This window comes from Nannospalax galili, unplaced genomic scaffold, assembly GCF_000622305.1.
Source record: "Nannospalax galili isolate Female #2095 unplaced genomic scaffold, S.galili_v1.0 scaffold290, whole genome shotgun sequence".
Taxonomy (NCBI): domain Eukaryota; kingdom Metazoa; phylum Chordata; class Mammalia; order Rodentia; family Spalacidae; genus Nannospalax; species Nannospalax galili.
In genome coordinates this window covers 4,855,666-4,878,843 of record NW_008331486.1, presented here as the reverse complement: position 1 = coordinate 4,878,843, position 23,178 = coordinate 4,855,666, and the positions used below count along the sequence as shown (strand labels likewise).

The window sequence follows — 23,178 nt, the reverse complement described above, 5'->3', positions numbered from 1 at the left end:
CAGCTGTCCTGGAACTCACTATGTAGACCAGGCTGGCCTTGAACTCACAGAGATCCACCTGCCTCTGCCTCCTGAGTGCTGGGATTAAAGGTGTGCACCACCACACCCGGCGTTTTTCTTCCTTTTTAAAATTAAAAAAAATTATTTTATGTGTATGAGTGTTTTGCCTATATGTATGCAAGTATACCATGTGCATATAAACCCCGAGGAGACAAGAAGAGTACCCCCTGAAACTGGAGTTATAGATGGTTGTGAGCTGCCATGTAGGTGCTGGGAACTGAAGCTGGGCCCTCTCCAAAAGCAGTCAGTGCTTTTAACTGCTGAGTCATCTCTCCAACCCCTTCTGTTGTTTCCAACTTTTAAAAATTCCATTTATTTGTATGTATGTGTGTGTATGTATGTGGGCCTATATGTGCCATAGTGTATGTGTGTGTGTGGGGGGGGTTGAAGACAAGTTTTGGGAGTCAGTTCTCTCCTTCCACCATATGGGTTCTGAGGATCAAACTCAATTCATGAGGCTTGGTAGTAAGTACCCTTATCCACTGAGCCATCTCAATGGCCCTGTTTCTAACTTTCAAAAATAAACATCCTTAAAGAAAAGAGCAAGTGAATCCCTAGATTATATACTAGGGTGGAACTGCAGGATCTTGTCGTGTACACTGTTATTTTTCCTACTTAGTGACAAATTTCTTTCCACTCCACTCTGCTCTGAGGACTTTATAGGTTTTATTGCTCCACATCTGAGCCAATACTCAGAATTGGTGGATACTGGTTTTTGCCACCATGAATAGTATGCAACTGTGCCTCTTGGAGGTGTGTTTTTAAGTTGCATCCCCAAGCTAGCACAGGACATTTTTTTCTCTAAACTTACTGGCCATGTGGTCTCCCTTTTCTATGATCTGCCTATTTCAAATCTTTCACCTATACCTTTGTTGTGATTGGTCTTTTTCCAATTATTCCATATGGCTTATGTACTCTGAATACCAACCCTTTCTTAGTTATGAATTACAGAAATCTTGGAGATGATTATTTCCCTTTTGTTTTTGATCTTTGATCAGGTTGAAAACTGCAAGCATTAATATAGCTGTGTCCAAGCTCTTCCTTTATTGTCTTTGCCATTCTGACATCTAAAATTCTTTACCACCATGATGTCATACTGCTTTTCTCTTTCCCTGCAAAAGTTTCAAAGTTTGCTCTAAGATTATTTTTCATCTAAATATGAAAGTGCCCACCTCTCACTGCCAACTTCAGGAGTGGGATCTATGTACCTGTAATTTTTAACAAAAATACATTCCATTATCACTGCTGTTACAGCCAGCCTGAGAAACACTGACAGGCTCCTTTCTCACCCACTGATGCCAATGCAAGGCACTTCCTCTACAAAATCCCACAAACCATCATATCTCTGTCTCCTTCCTTGGGTTGGAAGAGAGTTCCGGAGATTTCCAGGTCCAGAGACTTAAGCACCATCTGGTATCCAGCCTAGTATCTGTGATTGAGTGTCCTTTACCAGGTACCTAAAAAATAGCTCTCCAATCTCTCCTTACCCACACTATGCCCCTGAGGTTCTCCATTCTTCCTGTTTAACAGGTTTTCTCTATATAGGATTGAAATCCATCACAGCTTAATTTCCACCAGCTGGTCCTCCATCGACGCCTTTAATTTTTCCTAAACTTCCTCGCCATCACTTACACCCCCAGCCACCTGTCTAGTCTGGCTGTGCTCCCCTCCTCCCTCCATCCTTCCAACCACACTGCCTTTTCTCCCTCTTCTTTCAACTTGCTGAGCTTCTTCTCCCTTAGGATCCAGAGTGTCCTCTCTAAACGTTGCCTTCTTTACCCCCTTTCCCCCAGGCTAGAAATTAGAGGGATTTGATCAACATCTGCCTCTCCACCAGAATTTGAGCCCCATGGTAGGTTCCTTGTTTCTGTTCAAGGCTGAATCCTTAGTATCTGGTGCAGGGTTGGTTCTTAGAAGGATTTTGTTGAATAATGAATGAATGGATGAATGAATGAATGAATTAACAAATGAAATGAATGCAAGCCAGCCAGCAGTCTGGGGCCCTATAAAATGAACTAAGATCACTTCTACAGGAAGGGACAAGGGCAAACACATAGACCATTTCCTGGACTTCTATAGGGTCAGGTCTGGAGAGACAAGCCCTGTGCTCACAACTGTACAGACAGCTAAGTGAACTGAGTTATACAGAATACACATGAATTTTTTTTGAGTCACATAAGAATGCTATAAATATTGCCTCAGGTTAATCTAGAGAAATCATTTCAGCAATTAATACAATGCCAGTAATAATGAACACAGAAAAAGCTATGGGCGCCATCACAATGAGTATAATGGTTTGAATGAGAAATACCCTACCCCCTTGGCTCACATATTTGAGTATTTGGTTCCCAGGTGGTGACACTGTTTGTGGAGGGAATGAAATCTTCAGGAGGTGGGGATTTGCTGGAGGAAGTGTGTTACTGGGGATGGGCTTCAGAGTTCACAGCTTCCCCCACTTCTAGTTAACTTTTTATTTGTGGTTGAAGATGTAATCTTCACCTTCCTACTGTCAAGCCTGCCACTTGCTGCCCTCCCTCCAGCCACTCTGGACTCTTATCCTTCTGGAACTGTAAGCCAAAATAAACTTTTTCCCATAAGTTGCTTTTGGTCAAGGTGTTTTTTAAAATATTTTTTAAATTTTATGTGTATTAGTGTATTGTCTGCATGTATGTAAGTGTACCTGTTCCACGAAATGCCCATGGAGGTCAGAAAAGGGCACTAGATTCCCTGGAACTGGAGTTACTGACAGTTGTTAGTTGCCATGTGAGTGCTGGGAATCAAACCCAGGTCCTCTGCAAGAGCAGCCAGTGCTCTTAATTGATGAGCCATCTCTCTAGCCTCTAGAGGGTCTAGTGTCTTATCACAACAACAAAAAGTAACTAATGCAACGACTAAGCTGGTATTCTTTAGGTCTAGAGATTGGTAGTTTTCAGTTAAGTGAGACTGACTGACCCTATAACACTGAAGACTCAATTAACTGCAGCTGTCAAAATGTACCCAACCATTCTACTTAAGATCCTTGTGTTTACTGCATATAAATTATAGCTTAACACAAAAACATCCCAAGTCATACAAAGAAAATACAGACCCCTGAAACAAAACTTAAATACCTATGCATTTAGAAGAGTTACCTGTGCATAAAGGTTGCCTAATAATTACTTAACTCTGTCTAACCAACAAGTAACTCACTCCCTGACCTTTGGCAATAAACATTCCTTTTATGGGCCTCAGTAATGACAACTGTATACTGGACTTGATCAATGAATTAATCAATGAATTAACAATAACCAATAATCACAGTACTTTCTGCTGGGTTTGATGAGAAGAGGCATGTGAAAGTGCTTCTGATGGTGTCTGGTTTGAACACAGTAAATACTTAGATGGAGGCTTGCATCTGTACCTCATGCAGAAGCTATGCATCCAAGTATCCATGACAGAGAAGAAAAGAGAATATGTGGAAAACTAGGAGAAAGCTTAGAGTTTGGGACCATCTAAAATTTGCCACTCTGGGAACCCATCTGTCAGGGAAGGCTAGAAGAGGACATTGGATCCCCATGAACTGGAGTTACAGATGATTGTTAGTTGCCATATGGGTGCTAGGCACTGAACCTGGGTCCTCTGCAAGACCAGTAATTATGCCTAACCACTGAGCCCTCTCCAGCTCCTCCAACACTCTTTGTGTTCTGTACCTAAAGCCTGTAAACTAAATGGGCCAAAGGTACAATGACAGGATTAGAAAAGGCATACAAATCCATTTTAAATTTTACATGTATGGAGGCTCCACAGAAGCAGAGAGAGAGAGGAGAGAGAGAAAGAGAGAGAACCCCACAGCAACAGTTTCATTTGGGGCTTATATACCACTTTTAACAAAGGGCAATAAATTGTGAAATGACTAGGCAAAGGGATGTGGGACTTCTATGGGTGGTAAATTGTGGGAAGGTGAATGTGGGGAAAACTAATGGTAGACAAGGGCTATTCAGTGAGGTTGGTTTATGCAGATTCATCTAGTACCTTCTCTGTCTGTGGTAAAAACAGCTGTCCTCTTCTTGGTGCTGGAGAGGGAGGGGTAGATTTACACAGGGGAATTATGTCCTGCCGTCGGTAAAGGCGGAGAGAGAGCCTCCTGTGCTTGCTTTTTCTCAGTTACCTTCAGCTTAAAATATTTTTTCTTATGACAAAGTGGCATATTTTGATCCTTTCATAGTCAATACCAATATGTCAAAAATACAGTCAAAAACAGTTTGTGGAACTAACATGACTTGATATAACCCAAGAAAGGGAGATGGCCCTGGGCTACTTTTTCTGTGTTGTATTCTAAGTTCCCAGACCAATTAGATCCACTTTGTGCTGTGCTCAGTGCTCCTCCAAGCATATTCAGGCCACACCATGAAGAAAGGCAGCTAGCTGTTTCACGGTGCTTTTAAGGATCAAACTATGATTCCAGAATGTTTTCCAGTATGTTTACTCTCTAAGCTGCTCTGACTTGGAAACTAAGAAAATGAAACTATGAAACTCGGGGCACTGAGGGTACAGAGAGAGAAGACAGGGTGTTCTTTAAGAGGGTAAACAGAACGACTGGCCGTGTAGAAATACAGGAGGCAAATGCATTAAAACCAAGAACATGTATTACTGAACAAGACAAGAAAAGGCCAGTCACTTTCTAAGGTCAAAATAGGACTTATAGACATGAGTGCTGGCTAAGGTGAATTTGGAGCAGGGCAGACCCAATGATTGGCTTTTGTGTGTCACAAGTACTGCTTAAAAGGCATATTACTGCATGATCATTGTTCACACTGTGTCCTGTCCTGATGGAGTTCTGTACTGTACTTTGAGTTGAAGTGAGCACCAAAAATGGGTTGCTGGTCCTTGAGGAATATAAAATTGGAAACAATGGGACTCAAATGGTCAAGGGAATCCCATCTTAGCAATACATAACCTCCTTAGGAAACATGGCTGCTTTGGGTAGTTATTCCTACAGGGGCTACAGAGCTCACCTCTGAGCAGGGCATCCAGAAAGAGGTCAGGCTGTCTTCACAGAGACAGACACTACCTTCCTGCCTGATTTTAGGTCACACGAAACAGTAAGAAACAGTCTTCTTCATGTGCCTCCATCGGCAGCATCCTTAACCCTGTGTCACCTGGAGTGATCCACTTTTACCCTTCAACTTCTTCTACTTTCCTCCCTGGCCACTTCATTGCTCTTGAGCCCTCAAACACGACCTCCATGCTCGTAACTCCCCACATCAATCCTGGACTCAGATCTTTCTCCTCACCTGCAAATGACAACGTCCAGCTTCACAGACAAACACAATACACCCCACATCAGACTCTCTCCTGACCCCATTAGCAGGACTGCCACATTTTATCCTGTCACTTAAAGTCCCTCCTACATCCCCTTTCACATCAGTATCTCACTGGTCACTAAGCCCAGCTCTGGTCCATCCATAGTAGCAACTTTTGAAAACTGGGTGATAGTCTCTGTGAGTTTCTATGTCCTTCTTTGAAGAGACGGCATACTGGCTGCTTCAAAACTCAGCGTACACAAGCATGCAAAGGAAAATCTCCCTTCTCCTGCCCCCATTTACTGTCCCCATAGGCAACCCGGACTGCTATGTATCTGTCTCCCAGAGATGTGCACATCCACAAAGACAGACGTACATATTCACCTTTCCCCTCCTTTCTTAAAGCTCTTATTAGTATGTGTATGTATATAATGGGGGGGCGGTGCATGCCACAGCACATGTGTGGAGGCCAGAGGAAACTGTGGAGTTGCTTCTCTCCTTCCACCTTCAAATGGGCTCCAGGAATCAAACTCAGGTCCCTAGGCCTAGATAGCAAGGGCTTTCAGCTGCTAAGACATCTGGCAATCCTCCCCCAGAGTTTTCTGTATGTGTGCCTATGTGTATATGTATGTTCACATGTGTCTTGAGTGCATGTGGAGGCCATGGTTGATGTCAGGGGTCTTCTTCAATCACTCTTATCTTATAGACTGAGGCAGGGTCTCTCCCTTGAACCCAGAGCTCACTGATTTGGCTGGTCCACTGGCTACTAGCTTGCTCCAGGGATCTCTTGGCTCCACCTCTTGTGTCTTGGGATTATAGGCAAACTGCTGTGCTGGGCATCTGCACTCTGCTTGTGGAGCTAGTGCTTTATCTCCATGTCTCTGATGCACACGTTCATATCTGTGGGTTCAACGATCGCAGGCTGAAAATATTCCAAAATAAATTTGGGGGGGCCTTAGTATTGAACATGTACAGACCCTTTTCTCTTGTCATCATCCCCTAAACACAGCACAGTGACTGTTTACATGGCAGTTGCATAGGTATTATAAATCATGTCAAGATGACGTGATGAACAGGAGAGGATGCGTGTAGGTTTACAAGCAAATGACGTCATTTTATACAATGCATAAAATCGGCAGGAGTGCTAGGGTCCTAGAACTAACATCCCGTGGAAAATGAGGCAGAACTGTGCACAGTACTGTTCATCATCCGGCTGCATTTTTCATCAGGTGTAAGTTGGTGATTTTCCCTAATCAGCGCCAGGACAGCCCCTGCATTCTCTTGTATGACTATACAGTATTCCGCTGAATGATGTGTAATATCATGGCCAGTACTTTAGCTAGATGGTTTTCAGTATTTTATTAATGACTAACAATGCTGCAGCGTGTAACCTCGCTCATGACACTTTGCACACGAACGTTTCTGTGGAATCCCATGGTGCCTTTCAGATTCTAGCCTTCTCTCCGTTTTGTTTCTACGTCTCTGCCTTAGGTTCAGCTCAGATCTGCGTTGGTACAGAAGCCTCCTGACTGGCTCTTTGCTTTTGCCCCCTTCACTTTCATCTCTTTAGTGGGTACTGCCTATGTGCCAGGGACTGGATTAAAATGGGGAAGAACAAAATAAAACAAAAAAGAGAAAAAGAAGACTTGCTCCACAAATCCTTGCCTGTCTCACAGTGTTGGGGTCTTGGGAGCTTACTAATGAATCAGCCCCTCTCTTCTCTGCGGTTGCAGTTAGAGAATTAGTGGCAGGAGTCACACAGATGGAGATAAAAGCACACATTTCCATACTATCAGTATTTTGTTGGCAAAATAAGCCAAGTTCTACATCCAAATGGGCTTCCCACTGCTTCCCCCAAGTTCAGGCCTTGAACAACCCTATGAGAGTTGGGCAGATGTAGACGGACAGATGGTCACTCAGATGGTGGCCAGGGGAACTTGCTGTCAAGCTCCCACAGAAGACAGACAGGCCTCTATACCAGTCTCTAGAACACTTTTTCCCAGATGGGATGGAAACAGGCAAAGGAAGCACAGGCCCTGCAGCAGCAGATCCCAAAAGCTGCCCAGCCTTTTCCATCTGTGAGTGACTTCAATTCTAAGAACTTCCACAGTGAATAAACCCTGACACAGATTTTTCTCCTCACCTGTAAGCAATGACCTCCAACTGCTAGAAAGGGTTTCAGGGACACCTTAGCAGCTCCCCAAAGATAACATGCCCGCCCCAAGTCAGATTTTCTTCTGACTCCATTTGCAGGACCGCCACCTTCCATCCAGGTACCCAAGTTGATGGCCATCTCCTACTTTCTTCATGACAACACAAGAGGAAATGGATAGAATGTCCCTTATGTAAACCAAAAAACATGCTACCCATCACTCTATTTTCAAATAAAGTAGCCTTCTGTCAGGAGCATGCATGGTCTTTCAAAGCTTCTGAAAGCTAATTTTAAAATTATTTTTATTTATGTTTGTTTGTTTGTTTATTTATTGTCTTTTTTGAGACAGGGTCACCTGGTACTTACTATGTAAACCAAGCTGGCCTTGAACTCATAGAGATCCGCCTGCCTCTGCCTCCCAAGTGCTGGGATTAAAGGCATGCGCCACCATGCCTGGCTAAATTTATTGTTAATGTGTGTCTGCCTGAGTGTATGTGTGTGTACCACATGAATGCAGATGCCTGCAGAGACCAGAAGAGTGCATCAGATCCCCAGGAACTGCCACTTGATGTGGGTGCTGGGAACCAAACCCCAGTCTTCTGTAAAAGCAGTACATGCTCTTAACTACTGAACCATCTCTCCAGCCCAAAGCTAACTTTTTTTATGACTGCATAAACTACTGTTTAGTAGTTGCCTTGGTTTCAAATTTCTTCACGTGATCAAAAAGTAAACTATTCAGCACTCAGGAGGCAGAGGCAGGCGGATCTCTGTGAGTTCAAGGCCAGCCTGGTCTACATAGTGAGTTCCAGGACAGCTGGCTACAGGGTTTTAAAAAAAAAAAAAAAAAAAAAAAAAAAAAAGTAAACTAAACTAAGTACTGGGAGGGAACTGAGTCTGAAATGTCAACGTTTTAGAAACCCAACTTTATAGCAGTGTGTACTAACCAAGTACAACAAAGACTTTGGCAAAGAGGACAGATCACCCAGCAGGCATTCCCCATGTTCCAAGCTCCCCTGCCCTCCTGGCTGACATCCTTTTAGGGAACATGGCGAGGAATGACCATCTTTCTGACAGTCTTCTTTGCTTTCTCCCATAGATTGAGCTGAAAAACTTCTGTGAAGAAATTTTGTCTCATGTTATGATCAGTCGTAGCCTGGAACCAAGGTTATGAATTTGGAAAAGCAAGAAGCACCTTAGCAAGTCGTGCCCCTTGCCTTCCCAACAGACCTTGCTTCTCAGAGGTGGGCCAGGTCGTCCCAATTGGCACATTCAACCAGTTCTCATCCCCAAGGCCCTGTTGTTAGTTATTTTTATGCAGATACCTGGCTCCCACCACTAGGAATTTTCAGTGAACAGATTCCATGGCCTTTGCTTTGGACACCCCCACCCCAGCTATCTTTGTGGGGAGTCACACTGCCTCTCCTCTCCTTGAAGCTCCTCCACTTTCACGGCCCATCCACATCCTGTCCTCTTGCCTCCTGGACACTCCTTTGCTTCTCTAAGGCTGCTCTGCTCACCAAGAGGGACACTCCCAGGTAGAACTAGGTAGGGGCCTGTGATCCTGGCTGGGCAACTCAAGCCCTTCCTCAGATTCTTCTAACTAGAAAGGAAAGCTTTTTCCTCACGTTGCAAAGCCATCCAACTTGATGGCACTGGAGTCCTTGGATCTCGTCAGCCCCACTGCTATTCTTAGTCTGGTTTTATGAACCCCTGTGGCCCTCCTTCCTGGCCTAAGATAATCTGGGTTGGAATTTTTGACTTATAATCAACGTACCCTTTAAGTTCATACCTTAACTAGCCTCCTGACTTCCTTACTATACACAGCTGTGATGTGATTTGTTCAAACAGACCTCAAACCATTGCTTGCCTGCCTCAAGGGCCACTCAGAGACTCCTAGTGTTCCTAGAACTCAGTACAGCATCCTCCTAGTAAGTTCTCCAACTCTGACTTTCCCTGCTTATTACTTTACCACAAGCAAGGCAAGCCAGGACATGCCATTGCTCAGGCGTGTTCCAGGACTGTCCCGTGCTCTGTGCCTTGCCCATGCTGCTCTTGCTTTCTAGAACTCCCCTCCTCATCCCTGCCTAGTTAAATCTACTGAAGAGAAAAGGGGATGAAGGTCCTACTGCTTTCAAGGTCCATTTCACATCCCTCAGCCCTTTTGAAAATTTATTTTTATCATTTTTAATTGTGTGTGTATGCATGGATATGTGCAGGTGACTATATGCCCTTAGAAGCCAGAGGTCACAGATCCCCCTGGGGATGGAGTTAGAAGTGGTCATGAGCCACTCAAAGTGTGTGCTAGGAACTGAACTCAGTTCCTCTGCAAGGGCAGTATGCACTCTTAACAACTGAGCCACCTCTCCAGTCCCTCCCCAAGTCTTTCCTAAGTATTCCTTACACCTACAGATGTAACCATACCTCTTCAGCCCTGACAGCTTTGCTTTGGTTCTGTCTTGGCCTTTGTGCTGTCACATCTTAGGGCCCTCACTGGTGACAAGACCAAAAACCACTCTGCTGCCTGAGACAAAACACAAGTTTCATTTCCTTCTCTCGCTATGGATATGCCTACCGGGTCCATCCTAACCTTCCTCCAAAATATTTCCCAGCTTAATCCCATTTTTTCCTGCCACTCATCAGAACTCTTACCCTGTCACTAGACTTATCTTACCACAAACAGTTATCTTCCCAATATGCAAATCTGAATAGGTTATGCCCCACCCACAGAGTCCAGGCCCATGGTTCACTCAATGGCTTTGCTTCTGTCACCTGGCCCCAAGTTTACTGCTCACTACTTGCCACCAGCCAAACCAGACTGCTCCTGGTTTCCTATTATCCTGGTGTTTTAATGATGCTCACCTTTGTACACAAGGCCTCTTCTACCTGGGAAGTTCTCTCCGCACCTACCTAGTAAAGTCTCCAAATTTCACCTGCTCATCCCACTGAGAAGACATCGACTACCCAGGTTACTAGTACTTGTGTAGCCCCCCCGCCCCCGCCCCTTGATCTGAAGGGAACTGTCTTCTCTACAACCCAAATGCTTGGTTGAAGGCCAGGAACAGAATACAGGTACACAGAAAACCAATTCACAGACCCCAGAGATCTTTTCTGGTGGAGAGCAGGTCTCTGTAGCACCATGGAACTTAGCATGAGACTTAGCTTTGGCTTGGTCAACTTCTTTGGTGTCTGCCATTGATAGGACTTGATATTACCAAATGTCCTGCAGGTAGTGACATCCCATAAGCAATGCTCCCCTGATGGCACAGCCCAGTTCACCAGGGTTCACAGATGAACACTTAAGCTGGACAAATACATGCTCAAATCCCCACTGTCACTTGCAAACTGTGCCCTAGACACATCTCTTGACCTTTCTGGACCTCAGCTTCCTTATGTGTAAAGTACAGATAACAGTAGGCAGCTCTCTTGTTGGTTTTGTGAAGACTAAAGAGAACAAATTTAGGCAAATGTCTGTGCAATGCCTGGTACACGGATGGTCGATATCTGTTGAATGGATGAGTTTATGAAGGACTAGCCCACAACAAGGAGGTGGTTCATGAAGAAACATCTTTCCAACAGGCTTTCCAAAGAAGTAACCTCTGGATCCAGGTAGAATCACATTTCAAGTCTGCCCCAAGCCTGGGGAGCAGCCCTTGGCCTGACTCCCCCATTCTGATGTAGTGATGGATGAGGAGTGCCAGTGAAGGCTCTCAACTGAGGAAGCACTGCTTGGCTGCCTCTACCATGGCCCAGGCTCTCCAGCAGTCTTGCCCCATCCCTTTTTATGTCACAGTGTGGTGTGCTGAGAGGCTTGTAGTCTACAAAGCAGGCCTTGTAGGCTTGGTTCACAGTGGGAACTAGTGTAGAAGGTGTGGGGGAATATCCAAACCACAAGCCAAATTCCCACCTCTAATGAGCAAGGGAGGGATGAAGCCCAGCCTCTGCCCTGCTCCCCCTGTTGACAGCTGCAGCCCTGGGTTTCCTCCCTTTCCTCTACAGCCCTTTACTAGTTGCTCAGTGAATTGAGCATTAACCTAAATCTTCAAGTTCCATTTCAGATCAAAGTGACAATGAATTCTGTCACCCAAGAGGCAACTGATGGGTAGTATGGGAGTGGCTCTGAAAAGCAGTTTTCCTTTGGGATGCACTAGGAACTGGCAATCATGAATTTCCCTTTGTACAGTGCATCTTTTACGTTTCCCATGAAGACTGTTAAAGCTATCGATGGCTCCCACTACCTGACAGAAAGATCAGATCCCTCAGCTGGGCATATAAGGGCTTTATGATCATTCTGCGTATGTCTCATAATGGGCAGTTACAACTGCCATTCTCAGTGTTTGTCACACATGAGAATCATCTGGGGCTTGACCCATTCTAGACATCAGAATTTTAGAGGGACAGTGGAGAAGTGTATATATTCTCCATAGGTGAGTACCATGTGCAGGACAGGCTAAGGATGGCTGATGTACAACTTGTCAGCATTGCTGGGACACAGCACTCTCATGAATGAATATGAGCCTTTGCTCTGGGATTTGCCAATGTTCAAAGCAGCCTTTATACCCCTTCCCTTGGCTCACCCAGGCTCCTCCTCCAAGGCTGAGCTCACCACTTCCCCTTCCCTGTTGTTCCAGCATGATACTTCCTCCATTTTGTCCAGCTCCCTGGATATACTGTGAGCTCCTTGTGGGCAGACATCCTAAAGTTTAGGTCCTCTTTCATTCTCTCCAGAGTCCCTAGGAGTGGATCTGAGGCCCAAGATGCTTCTGCCCTTCCCCTGATCTTCACTTCCCAAAAGCACTGAGAACAGTAAACTTCCATAAACAGGTGTTGTGTTGGGTTGACAAAACACTTCCTGTTTTGAAGGCAATCACTCTGTTGCACCTTGATATCTCTGATTTCCCTGGAGAGCTACACTTCCCTCCCTGGCAGCATCTTCTTCATTCACAGACTTATTCATCCAACAAATATTAGCACATGCTGTGACAAAGGCCTGGGGTTCGGGAGCACACAGAAAAGCACAGTACTACCCTATGGCACTTAGAGTCCGTTGACATATTAGTTATTTTACAGTTAGTTATTATGATTTCATCATTATTTTTTTCTTCCACATATTACTTGATATTGAAGGGTAAAGGAAACATCTTTCTTCATACACTGTATGCAGCTAGTACACATACAGCATTCTGGAAATGGTTACTTTCAAGGCAACCCAATTCATGGTGCCTGTCCTAGCTCACTAGTACTCACCTGAGTAATAACAGGTGAGTGGTTATCTGCCATGAACTGTAAGTCTCCCATGACAGGAACTGCTTTGCTCATCATGCCTGACTCAAGAGTTGACTAGAGTAATGCTGTGATATAGGACATCATCTGGAACAGAATTCATTCTCCCAAAGCCCCATGTCCCCTCCTATTTGAAGACACAATGAACATGAGCCCACAGTGAAACACTGCTTCTTTTACTTACTTACAGGTTGACCTGCGACTCTAGTTCAGGGTCTTTTGTTGGCCATGCCTGAAGGGGCTGGATGCCAAAGGAGAGAGATGACTTTGCTTTCCAGAGAAGGGTTTGTGCCAGCTGACTCCCACAGGACCCCTTGGTAAGAGGATCCATCAGCAAGCCTGGAGGCTGAGGCGCTGTGCTGAAGCAGAAGATGGAAAAGATGCTGAGAACGAGAGACCAGCACAAGCTCACCACAGCCTGACCCTGTACCCCTCCCCAAGGACAGCCTGCTCGAGAGCCTGATGCAGGAGGACACCAAAGCAGGATAAAGCCCCAGGTGCCTACCAAGGCTGCATCACAACCTGCCTGCAGAGTGCTGCTCAGGAACTTAGGTGTAGAGGCACTGCCCTGGATCTGTCCAAATCCCATAACACCCTTCAACATGATCATAGCACCCATAAAGTCAAGTCAAAGGGATCTTGCTATGATTTGGATGTGATTTGAGTGTGTCCCCCAAGGGCTCATGTGTTGACATTTAATTTCCATTGTAAAGTGTTAAGAAAGTGGAATCTTAGTATGACTATAGTGTTTAGAGGGAGAACCTTTGGGAAGTGGTTATGATCAGATAAAGTCACTAGTGTTGGGCCTACATGAGCCAATCCCAATTGCCTTAGAAGAGTAAGACCAGAGGCATGTGCAAACACACCACACAACACACACACACACACACACACACACACACACACACACGCACGCATGCACGCACGCACATGCACACGCACACACATGGCACCATCTCAGGGCTTGACCAGCAAGAAAGCTACCACCAGAAATACTTTGATTGGAACTGTAAGCCATAATAAACCTCTTTTATAAAGTCACCCAGTCTCCAGTATTTTATTCTAGTAGTGAATTATACAGATCTAGCAAGTATTTAAACAATCACAAACTCATTTACATGAAAGACAGTGCTGACTGAGCAGGGAAAGCTATGTCTAGAATGCTTTTGGAGGCCAACAGTGGTGGGATCTAAAGCCATCACTGCAACTCTCCAGTAGTACTGTTTATCTAATTCAAAACAACCTTGCATAGCCATAAAAAGAGCTTAAGACTAGCCACAAACTAGAGACCAAAGAACCAAACTCCACAATTCAGAGGAATGGCAGTTAGTGTGTAAACACCAAATGCTTGTTGAACTGACAAATCTGAGAGGCACCTGCTCTTTCTGTGTTGGCAAATGGAGGTAGTTGGACCAGGTGAGCCTGAGATGGAGGGGCTACTCTGACGGAAAGGAGCATCCGTGTTCCCTCTGATTGGAATGTTTTTCAGAGCCAATTAACAGGATCTCAACTCACCTTGACCTCAGTGAGAGAAAGACAAGCCAACTAAATCAATTACTTGGAAATAGAAAAATAAAAAATAAAGAACATGTCATTTGGGGAAACATAAATCCATACTCCAGGGCCATAGTCACTTGTGTTTAGTACCAAAAAAAAAACCCAAAAAACAACAACAACAACAAAAAAAACCATTTTCTTAATTCCTTTAAAAAAAAAAAGAGTAATATTAAATAACATTTGGTCAGGAGGTGTTCTTTATAATCTGTTTTTGGAAAGACCATGACAAGGCAAAAGGCAGGAGGCCTCATGGTTCAGGGCAGTGCCATCTGTGGAGGGTGTCCACAGGGAGCTGTGTGGCTGGTGCCAAGGAAAGCAACCCCACTCCACTGACTATTTGAAATCAGACAAGTATTGTCCACTCCAAGCTGCTCCAGGAATGCCAAGCAGGCCTAAGACTGAGGCATGCTAAAAAACAGAAGTTACACTGGTGACCTATGCCCAACACAGAAGGATCCACCTGACCCCCACCTGTTCCTGTAACCCCTTTCTCACTAAGACCCCCTGGTAATTCTTCTTTGCAAGGGATCACTCAGCTCTCCTCCTTGCCTTCCCTAGGCTGCAGAAGCCACCTGCTGCACCCTTGACCTGCAAGTCCAACTAACCATGCCTGTTTACCTTAAGCAACTAAGTAGACATCAAAGGCTTTTCACTGTGGAAGGCGGCAAAGAGCTGTCTTGGTACATGATGAGTTCATGTGTGGGTGTGTATGCACATGTGCGCAGGCCACAGGTTGACATGGGATATCTTTCTCTATTGCTATCCACCTTAATGTTTGAGACAGGGTCTCTCACTGAGCCTAGAGCTCAATGATTGGCTAGACTGGATAGTCAGCAAGCTCCAAGGATCCTCCTGTCTCTACCTCCCAAGTGCTAAGATTATAGACACATGTTGTAAGTGGTGCTGGGGATCCAAACTTGGGTCCTCATGCTTGTCCAGCAAGCACTTTACTGACTGAGCCATCTCCCCATCCAGTCTGTTACTCTTTACTCAAAGGCCCCCAATATCTTCTGACACTCAGTGTCTCTGGAGTTTATGGTTGCTTTAGTACTAAAACAACAAATAAATAATAAAGCAGAACTTTGGGATGAGAGGCATATTTTCTTTTGAACATTTGAGATTTCTTTCAATTACTTGCATACAAAAGATTTACAAAGTGCTCTCTAAGCCTCAATAAGGGAGGGAGCCAAGTGAGGCTTCGGGCTCAAGCAAAGGCCTGTGAAGGGACAACTGTCTGATGCTGTTGTTCAGCCTGGTGGCTACTGAGCAACTGAAATGTAGACAGTCTGAAGTGAGCTGTGTTAAGTGCAACATCTATGTTGTTCTGGAAAACTTAGTACAAATAGAACACGCATAAAAAGCTTTCATTGATCTTCTACTGTACCAATTACATGCTAAATTATTAGAGTGTAGGTGGTGTGTGTGTGTGTGTGCGCAGCTATGTGGGTGCACATGCATATGTATGCACGTGTGTGGAGGCCAGAGTTTGATGCTGGGTGTCTTCCTCTATTGCTTTCCTCCTTATGTTTGAGACAGGGTCTCTCACTTAACCTGAAGCTCAGTGATTTAGCCACCAAGCCCCTGGGATCTTCCTGCCTGTACCTCCGGTGCTGGGATGTCCTTTCTGCATTAACTTGGCCTTTTGGTGGGTGCTGGGAATCTAAACTCAGGTCCTCATGCTTGCAGAGCAAGCACTTTCCTGATCATGGCAATGCTGGGCTTTATAGGCAGCTCAGACCTAGTTCTGGGAACTCAGAGGAGTCGGTCCTCCAGCACTTCTTTATAAACACTTCTCTGAATCAGTATTAAATCCCCTCTGCTTACACTTTGAAGGGCGAATTCTGCTGTCTGCAATACATTACTGTTGCTATGGCCTTTACAGTGTCTGTCAGGTTGGACTGTGAATTTAACAGCTGATGTGACCCTGTATGGAGTGGGAGCAGGCCACAAATTTCTTCCAGTCAGAACAAAGTTCAATCTCAATGGGCACACAAAGGGGCTGTGTACTTTAGAAAAATTTAACTTATTTTTATTTTATGTGTATGGGTGTCTTGCTTGCTTGTATGTAAGTGCAACACATCTGTGCAATACCCTTAAAGTCAAGAAGACGGTGATGGATACCCTAGAACTGGAGTTACAAGTGGAGTTAACCACCATGTGGGTGCTAGGAACTGAACCAGGTCCTCTGCAAGAGCAGCCAGTACTCTTATTAATCTCTGAGCCATCTCCCCAGCTCCAGGACCTCGAACTTTTACTGGAATAGCAAGAATGTTGCCTTTTGAGTACAAAAGAGACCTTGCAAGTACAAGTACTTCTGCTGGGGCAGCAGAGAAGTGCTGAGGAGCAACCAAAAGTCTAGCGTGAGACCTACAGAGACTTCCAAGGTCATGGGAACACTACCTGCTCTGCTCTTCATAACTTGCCTAAGGTTGTTTTAAATATTTCCAAGTCTTTTGTTGAAAACTGTTAGATCCAAAAGTGTACTGAAAACATAACATAGTTGAGAAATGGTGGAAGTCTAACTTACAGATGCATTAACATCTCAGCCATAAAAATTTATGGGTGTGGTGATGCACACCTTTAATCCCAGCACTTGGGAGGCAGAGGTAGGCAGAGAACGCTCTGTGAGTTCAAGGTACAGCCTGGTCTACAAAGCAAGTTCTAGGCCAACCAGGGCTACATAATGAGACTTCATCTCAAAAAACAAAAACAAAACTTTTTTATTATTTAGGTTTTAAAAAAAAATTACCGAATTTTTGTGCATTTCATACAGAACATCTTAATTACCTTTGTACCCTTTTCCCCATTGGAACTCTCCTATGCCTCCCTTCTCCAACTGGATTTCACACATTCTGTCATTTGTGTTAAGGCCTATTATGTCAAGTTAGTGTCCCCAGATGTCCCTCAGTGCAAGTACATCCACTGAGGCCCAGTCAGCCTATCTAGGGTCCTTCCCTTTAAGAAGATCAGCTCCTCCTCAGTCATAAGTAATCAACAGCCAACAAATCTTCGACCAAGATTGGGGTCTGCTGTCCATTTCCACAGTTCTGTGCTGTTTTTTTGTCTGCTTGAGTTTGTGTGGGTCTTGTGCATGCTGACACCATTGCAGTAGGTTCATATGAGAAGGGTCCCAGGAGTCTGTAGGACTGTATTTCCATATGGTCACGCACTTCCTTCCTGGTTCTCACAATCTTTCTGCTCCCTCTTCCGCAATGGTCCCCGGGCCCTGGGTAGGTGGATTTTAATACAGGAGTCCTGTCCAATGACTCACTTTGTAGTCTCTTATTCTCCACGTTTTGGCCATTTGTGACCTTTTGCTTTCCTGGCCAGCTGTTGCATAAGGGAGCTTCATTGATGAGAACTGAAAGATGCATGAGTGTTCTCTTCATCCTTGTTCTATGTTCTGTGAGCCTTAGGCAATTCACAGACAATCTCTGTGCACGACCAGTTGTGGAACACTGTAATAATCTCTATCTGTTGAAAAAGCTTCTTTGATGGGTGGTGACTGGGATACTTGTCTGTAAATTTAAGGCTCCATATTTTGTACATAATAAATTATATTTGTCTATGGATGTGACAGCCTTGGGATTTTCTTTAAGATCTATGACCTCTCCAGCTATGTGTATTTAGCTAGGTTTATGGTACCACACATGAATTTCCTCCCATTGAGTGGGCTTTAAGTCCAATTAGGTAGCTGATTACCCCAAGATAAAAGTGCCACTACTGCACCAACATCGTTTGCTGTGCTGATCACTGACGTGGTCATTAGGCCTTGAAGGTGGAGTTGGACCACTTCACCCTTACCAGCTTGCATAGTGTTCTCCAAAACTGTGAGAACTAGTCTTCGGGGGAGGGAACTTTCAGGTTAGCTCCATTTCCACTGCTCCAAATCCTGTGTCCGAAGTATGTCCTGTCTTCAGCAGGGTCAAGTTCTGGGAGGCGATCAAGGGCTGTGGCAAATAGCCTATGTAATTTTGGGAGTCTCTCGGACTACACTGGCTAACAACTCAAAGGAAGATCTCTCCTGTCTGGCACTGTTTCTTGTTATGTAGCCTTCAGCTATACACATGGACTCATGTAGAGATATTGTATGTGTAATTTTTCAGGTTCTTAGACTAGTAAGATTCTCTCTGGTTTTCTATACTAGCTAGGCATTTAATCTTTCCTCTCTCCCTAACTGAACCCTCCTCCCTCCATGCCCTCCAGATTTAAAGTGTCCCCATTTTCTCCATTTCTCCCTTGATAATTCCTGTCTGCTATGGTCCCACCTCTCTTGAGCTTTCTTCCTCTTTATCCCCATAGTTCCTTGTATAACCCTCCCTCTCCTCCTCCCATTTAAATACTCCCATTTTACCCATTTCCCCCTTTGTAAAACCTGTCTCCTATTGTTCTTCTCTTGGGTTCTTTCTTTCCCTTTACTGCCCTGGTTACTTTCCATTTTCCTGGTCCCTGCAGTTACATCAGGATATATACTCACATATAAGGATTTGGAATGCTAGGACCCACAAATAAGAACATATGTCATTTGTTTTTCTGAATCTGTGTTACTTCATTTAGTGTAACAGTTTCTAGTTCCGTCCATTTACCTGAAAATCTCATTTTTTTTTTCTTTTTTCTTTTTGAGACAGGGTCTCCCTGTAGCCCCAGCTGGCCTGGAACTCGCTTTGTAGATCAGGCTGGCCTTGAACTCACAGAGCTCTGCCTGCCTCTGCCTCCCAAGTGCTTGGACTAAAGGTGTGTGCCACCACACTCAGCTATTTCGTCTTTACCACTGAGTAGAACTCCATTGTGTAAATATACATTTTCATTATCAGTTGAGGGACCCTTAAGTTGTCTTAGCTATTGTGAAAGAGCAGCAACAAACATGGTTGTACAAATATCTCTGCAATAGTATGAGTCCTTTGGGTATATGCCAAGTGGTGTAACCAGGTCATATGGTAGATTCATTTTTAGTTTAAGAGTTCTCCACACTGCTTTCCATAGGAGTGCAATTCCACCAGCATTGAGTGAATGTTCCCCTTTCTCCACATCCACACCAGCATTTGGTATCATCTGCTCTCTTGATCTTAGCCAGTCTGACTGGGGTAAGATGAACTCCTAAGGTAGTTTTGATTTGCATTTCCCTAACTACTAGCAACGTTGAACGTGTTTTAAGATGTTTCTTAGCCGTCTCTGTTTCTTCTTTTGTGAACTCTTTGCTCAGATCTTTAGCCCATTTTTAATTGGGTCATTTGTTTTATTGGGTTTTTTTTTGAGTTCTTTATACATTCTGGATGTTAAACCTGTTAGATATGTTGCTGGTGAAGATTTTCTCCCACTTTGTGGGTTTCTCTTCACTGTCTTTGTTTCTTTTGCTGTACAGAAGATTTTAGTTTAATGAGGTCCCACTTGTTGACTGTAATTCCTGAGCAACTGATGTCTGATTTAGAAAGTCCTTTCCTACAGGAGCCTTGTTAGCACAGTAGGTAGCGTGTCAGTCTCAGAAGGTCTTTCCTACATCTGTATCTTACAGGCTACTGCCAATGTTTTCGTCTAAGTTCAGAGTTTCAGGTTTCTTTTCTTTTTGTCTTTTTGAGGCAGGGTCTCTCTGTAGCCCCAGCTATCCTGGAACTCACTATGTAGACCAGGCTGGCCTTGAACTCACAGAGATCTGCCTGCCTCTGCCTCCCGAGTGATGGGATTAAAGGCGTGCATTGAGGTCTTTCCTCCATTGTGTATTCTTAGCACCTTTGTCAAATATCACGTGGCTGAAATTTTGTGTACTCATGTTTGGGTCTTCAGTTATGTTCCATTTATATATTTTTGTGCCAGTACCATGCTGTTTTTATGACTACAGTTCTATAACATAGTTTCAGATCTGGTATAGTAATCCCCCCAGCATTGTTCTTTCTGCTCAGGGTCACTTGGCTATCCAGGGTCGTTTGTGCTTCCATATGAATTTAAGGATTTTTTTCCCCTAATTCTGTGAAGTATGTCATGGGGATTTTGATTGGGACTGCATTGAATCTATATATTGCTTTTGGAAGGATGGCCATTTTTACAATATTAATTCTTCCAATCCATGAGCATGGGACCATCTCCTGGTGTCTTCCTCAATCTCTTTCTTTAAAGATTTAAAATTTTCATTGTAGAGATCTTTGATGTCTTTGGTTAGGTTTATTCCCGGATTTTTTTTTTTTTAAGGCTATTGTGAATGGGAGCATTTTCTTGTACTCCTTCTCTGATTGCTTGTTATTGGTATACAGAAAGGCTACTGATTTTGTAGATTAATTTTGAAACTTGCCACTTTACTGAAAGTGTTGATCAGTTCTAGGAGTTTTCTGGTGGAATTTTTGGGATCTTAGGTATAGTATCATATCATCTGCAAAAAGGGATAATTTGATCTCTTCTTTTTCTCCTTTAATTTTCTTCTGTTGACTTATTGCTCTAGGAGGTTTCAAGTACTATATTAAAAAGGAATGGAAATAGTGGACATCCTTGTCTGGTTTCTGATTTTAATGAAAATGCTTCAAGTTTTTTGTTTTCCATTTAGAATGATGTAGGCTGTGGCTTTGTTGTATATAGCTTTAATTATGTTGAAGTATGTTCCCTCCAGTCCAATACCCTTTAGGACTTTTATCATGAATGCATGCTGAATTTTTTCAAAGGCCTTTTCTGCATCTATTGAGACGACCATGTGATTTTTGTCTTTGAGTCCATTTATACGATTTATTATGTTTACTGACTTATGTATATTGAACCATCCTTTCATCTCTGCAATAAGGTTTATTGATCATGGTGAATGATATTTTAGATGTGTGTCTACATGCTATTTGCAAGTATTTTGTTGAGAATCATGTCTATACTCATTAAGATTATGGGCCTTTGGTTTACTTTTTTGTTATGTCTTTACCTGGTTTGTGTATTAGACTGGTGCTGGCTTCATAGAAGGAATTTAGAAGTTCTCCCTCCATTTCTATCTTTTTGAATAAGTAGTATTGGTTGGAGATCTCCTTTAAATGTCTGGTAGAATTCTGCTGTAAATTTATCTGGGCCTGCGCTTTTTTTTTAGTTGGGAGGCTTTGTATTACTGTTTCAATTTCCTTGTATGTTATGGGTCTGTTTAAACTATTGATCTCTTCTTGATTTAGCTTTGGTGAGTCCCATGATTTTAGATATCTATCCATTTCTTTTAGGTTTTCAAATTTAACAGAGTATAGGTTTTTTAAAACATTCCCTTATAATGGTCTGGATATTTTGGGTGTCTGTTGTGATGTTTCCCCTTTCATCTCTAATTTTGTTGATATGAACTTGCTTTCTTTCTTTTGGTTAACTGGGCTAAGGGTCTGTCTATCTTGTTTAATTTTCCAAAGAACCAGCTTTTAGAGTCATTCTTTGTATTGTCTTGTTTCCATTTCATTTATTTCTGCTGATTTTTGTTATTTCTTCTCACATGCTGGGTTTGGGTTTAATTTTTCTTGCTGTTCCAGAGTCTTGAGTTGCAATGTTAAGTCGTTTATTTGTGCTCTGATATTTTAATGTAGGCACTTAGAGCTATAAACTTCCCTCTTAGGACTGCTTTTAATGTGTCCTAGAGGTTTTGCTGTGTTGCACTGTACTTTTTGTTTAGTTCCAGGAATACTTTTTAAAAAAATTTTTACTTATTTTTATTTCATGTGTATGCGTGTATTGCCTGCATGTAGGTAAGTGCACCCATGTGGTGCAATGCCTGTGGAGGACAGAAGAGGCCATCAGATCCCCCGGAACTGGAGTTAACGACAGCTGTTAGCTGCCATGTGGGTGCTGGGATTCAAATCTGGGTCTTCTGCAAGAACAGCCAGTGTTCTTAACTGCCGAGCCATCTCTCCTGCCCCTGGGAATACTTTTATTTCTTTCTTAGTTTCTTCTTTGACCCATTCATCATTAGGAGTGTGTTATTTAATCTTTATGAATTCATGTAGTTACTAGGGCTTCTTTCAGTGTTGATTTTAAGCTTTTTTGCCCTTTGATCTGAAAAACTATGGAATTTTTTCAATTTTTTTTTTTTTTTACTTGTTAAAAGTTTCTTTTGTGCCCCAGTACATGGTCAATTTTGGAGAAAGTACTATGAGGTGCTGAATAGAAAGCATATTCTTTGGTGCTTGGGTGGAATATTTGGAAGATATCTGTTAGGTCCATTTGTTATATGTATCATTTAATTCAGATGTCTGTTTATTCTTTGTCCTGTTGATCTGTCTAATGGAGTGGCGTATTGAAGTCCCCTTGTATTACTGAGCTGGGGTTAATCTGTGTCTTAAATTCCTGTAGTACTGTTTTTATGATATTGGGTGCACCAGTTTGGTGCATATATGTTCATGATTGTAATATCTTCTTGGCCAATTGTTGCTTTGATCAGAATGAAGTGACCCTCTTCTGATTAGTTTCGGTTTGAAGTCCATTTTGTCAGATATTAGAATTGAAACACTTGCTTGTTTCTTAGTGCCATTTGCTTGAATATTCTTTTCTATCCTTTCACCTTAAGTTAGTACCTGTCCTTGAAGGTGAGATGGGTTTCTTGCAGACAGCAAACAGATGGATTTTGTTTCTTAATCCATTGAACTACCCTGTGTCTTTTGACTGGGGAGTTCAGTCCACTGATACTTAGAGTTATTATTAAAACATATGAATTGATTGCTGTCCTTTTGTTTGCATTCTTGGTTTAATTTTGTTTCCACAATTATACCTTCATTTAGTTTCTTTCTGCTGCCCCTGGGGTATAGTCATTTCTTTTTTCCATTCTTTGTATTGCTTCAAGTATTCTCTGAAGGGCTGGTTTTATGGACATGTATTCTTCCAGCCCATTTATGTCATGGAAGATTTGTCTTTTCC

General features: G+C 43.2%; 1 protein-coding gene across 3 annotated transcripts in view; it reads right to left on the bottom strand.

The window, feature by feature from the left end:
- Nucleotides 1-23,178, bottom strand: part of Garnl3 (GTPase activating Rap/RanGAP domain like 3) — a gene marked incomplete in the record, with an annotated part of 193,617 nt that overhangs the window by 157,651 nt on the left and 12,788 nt on the right. For 2 of the 3 annotated variants that reach the window (XM_029559731.1, XM_008824990.3), the window contains 1 exon segment: nt 12,963-13,133. In XM_029559731.1, coding sequence (XP_029415591.1) covers nt 12,963-13,105 — 143 coding nt within the window. 3 annotated transcript variants of the gene reach the window in all.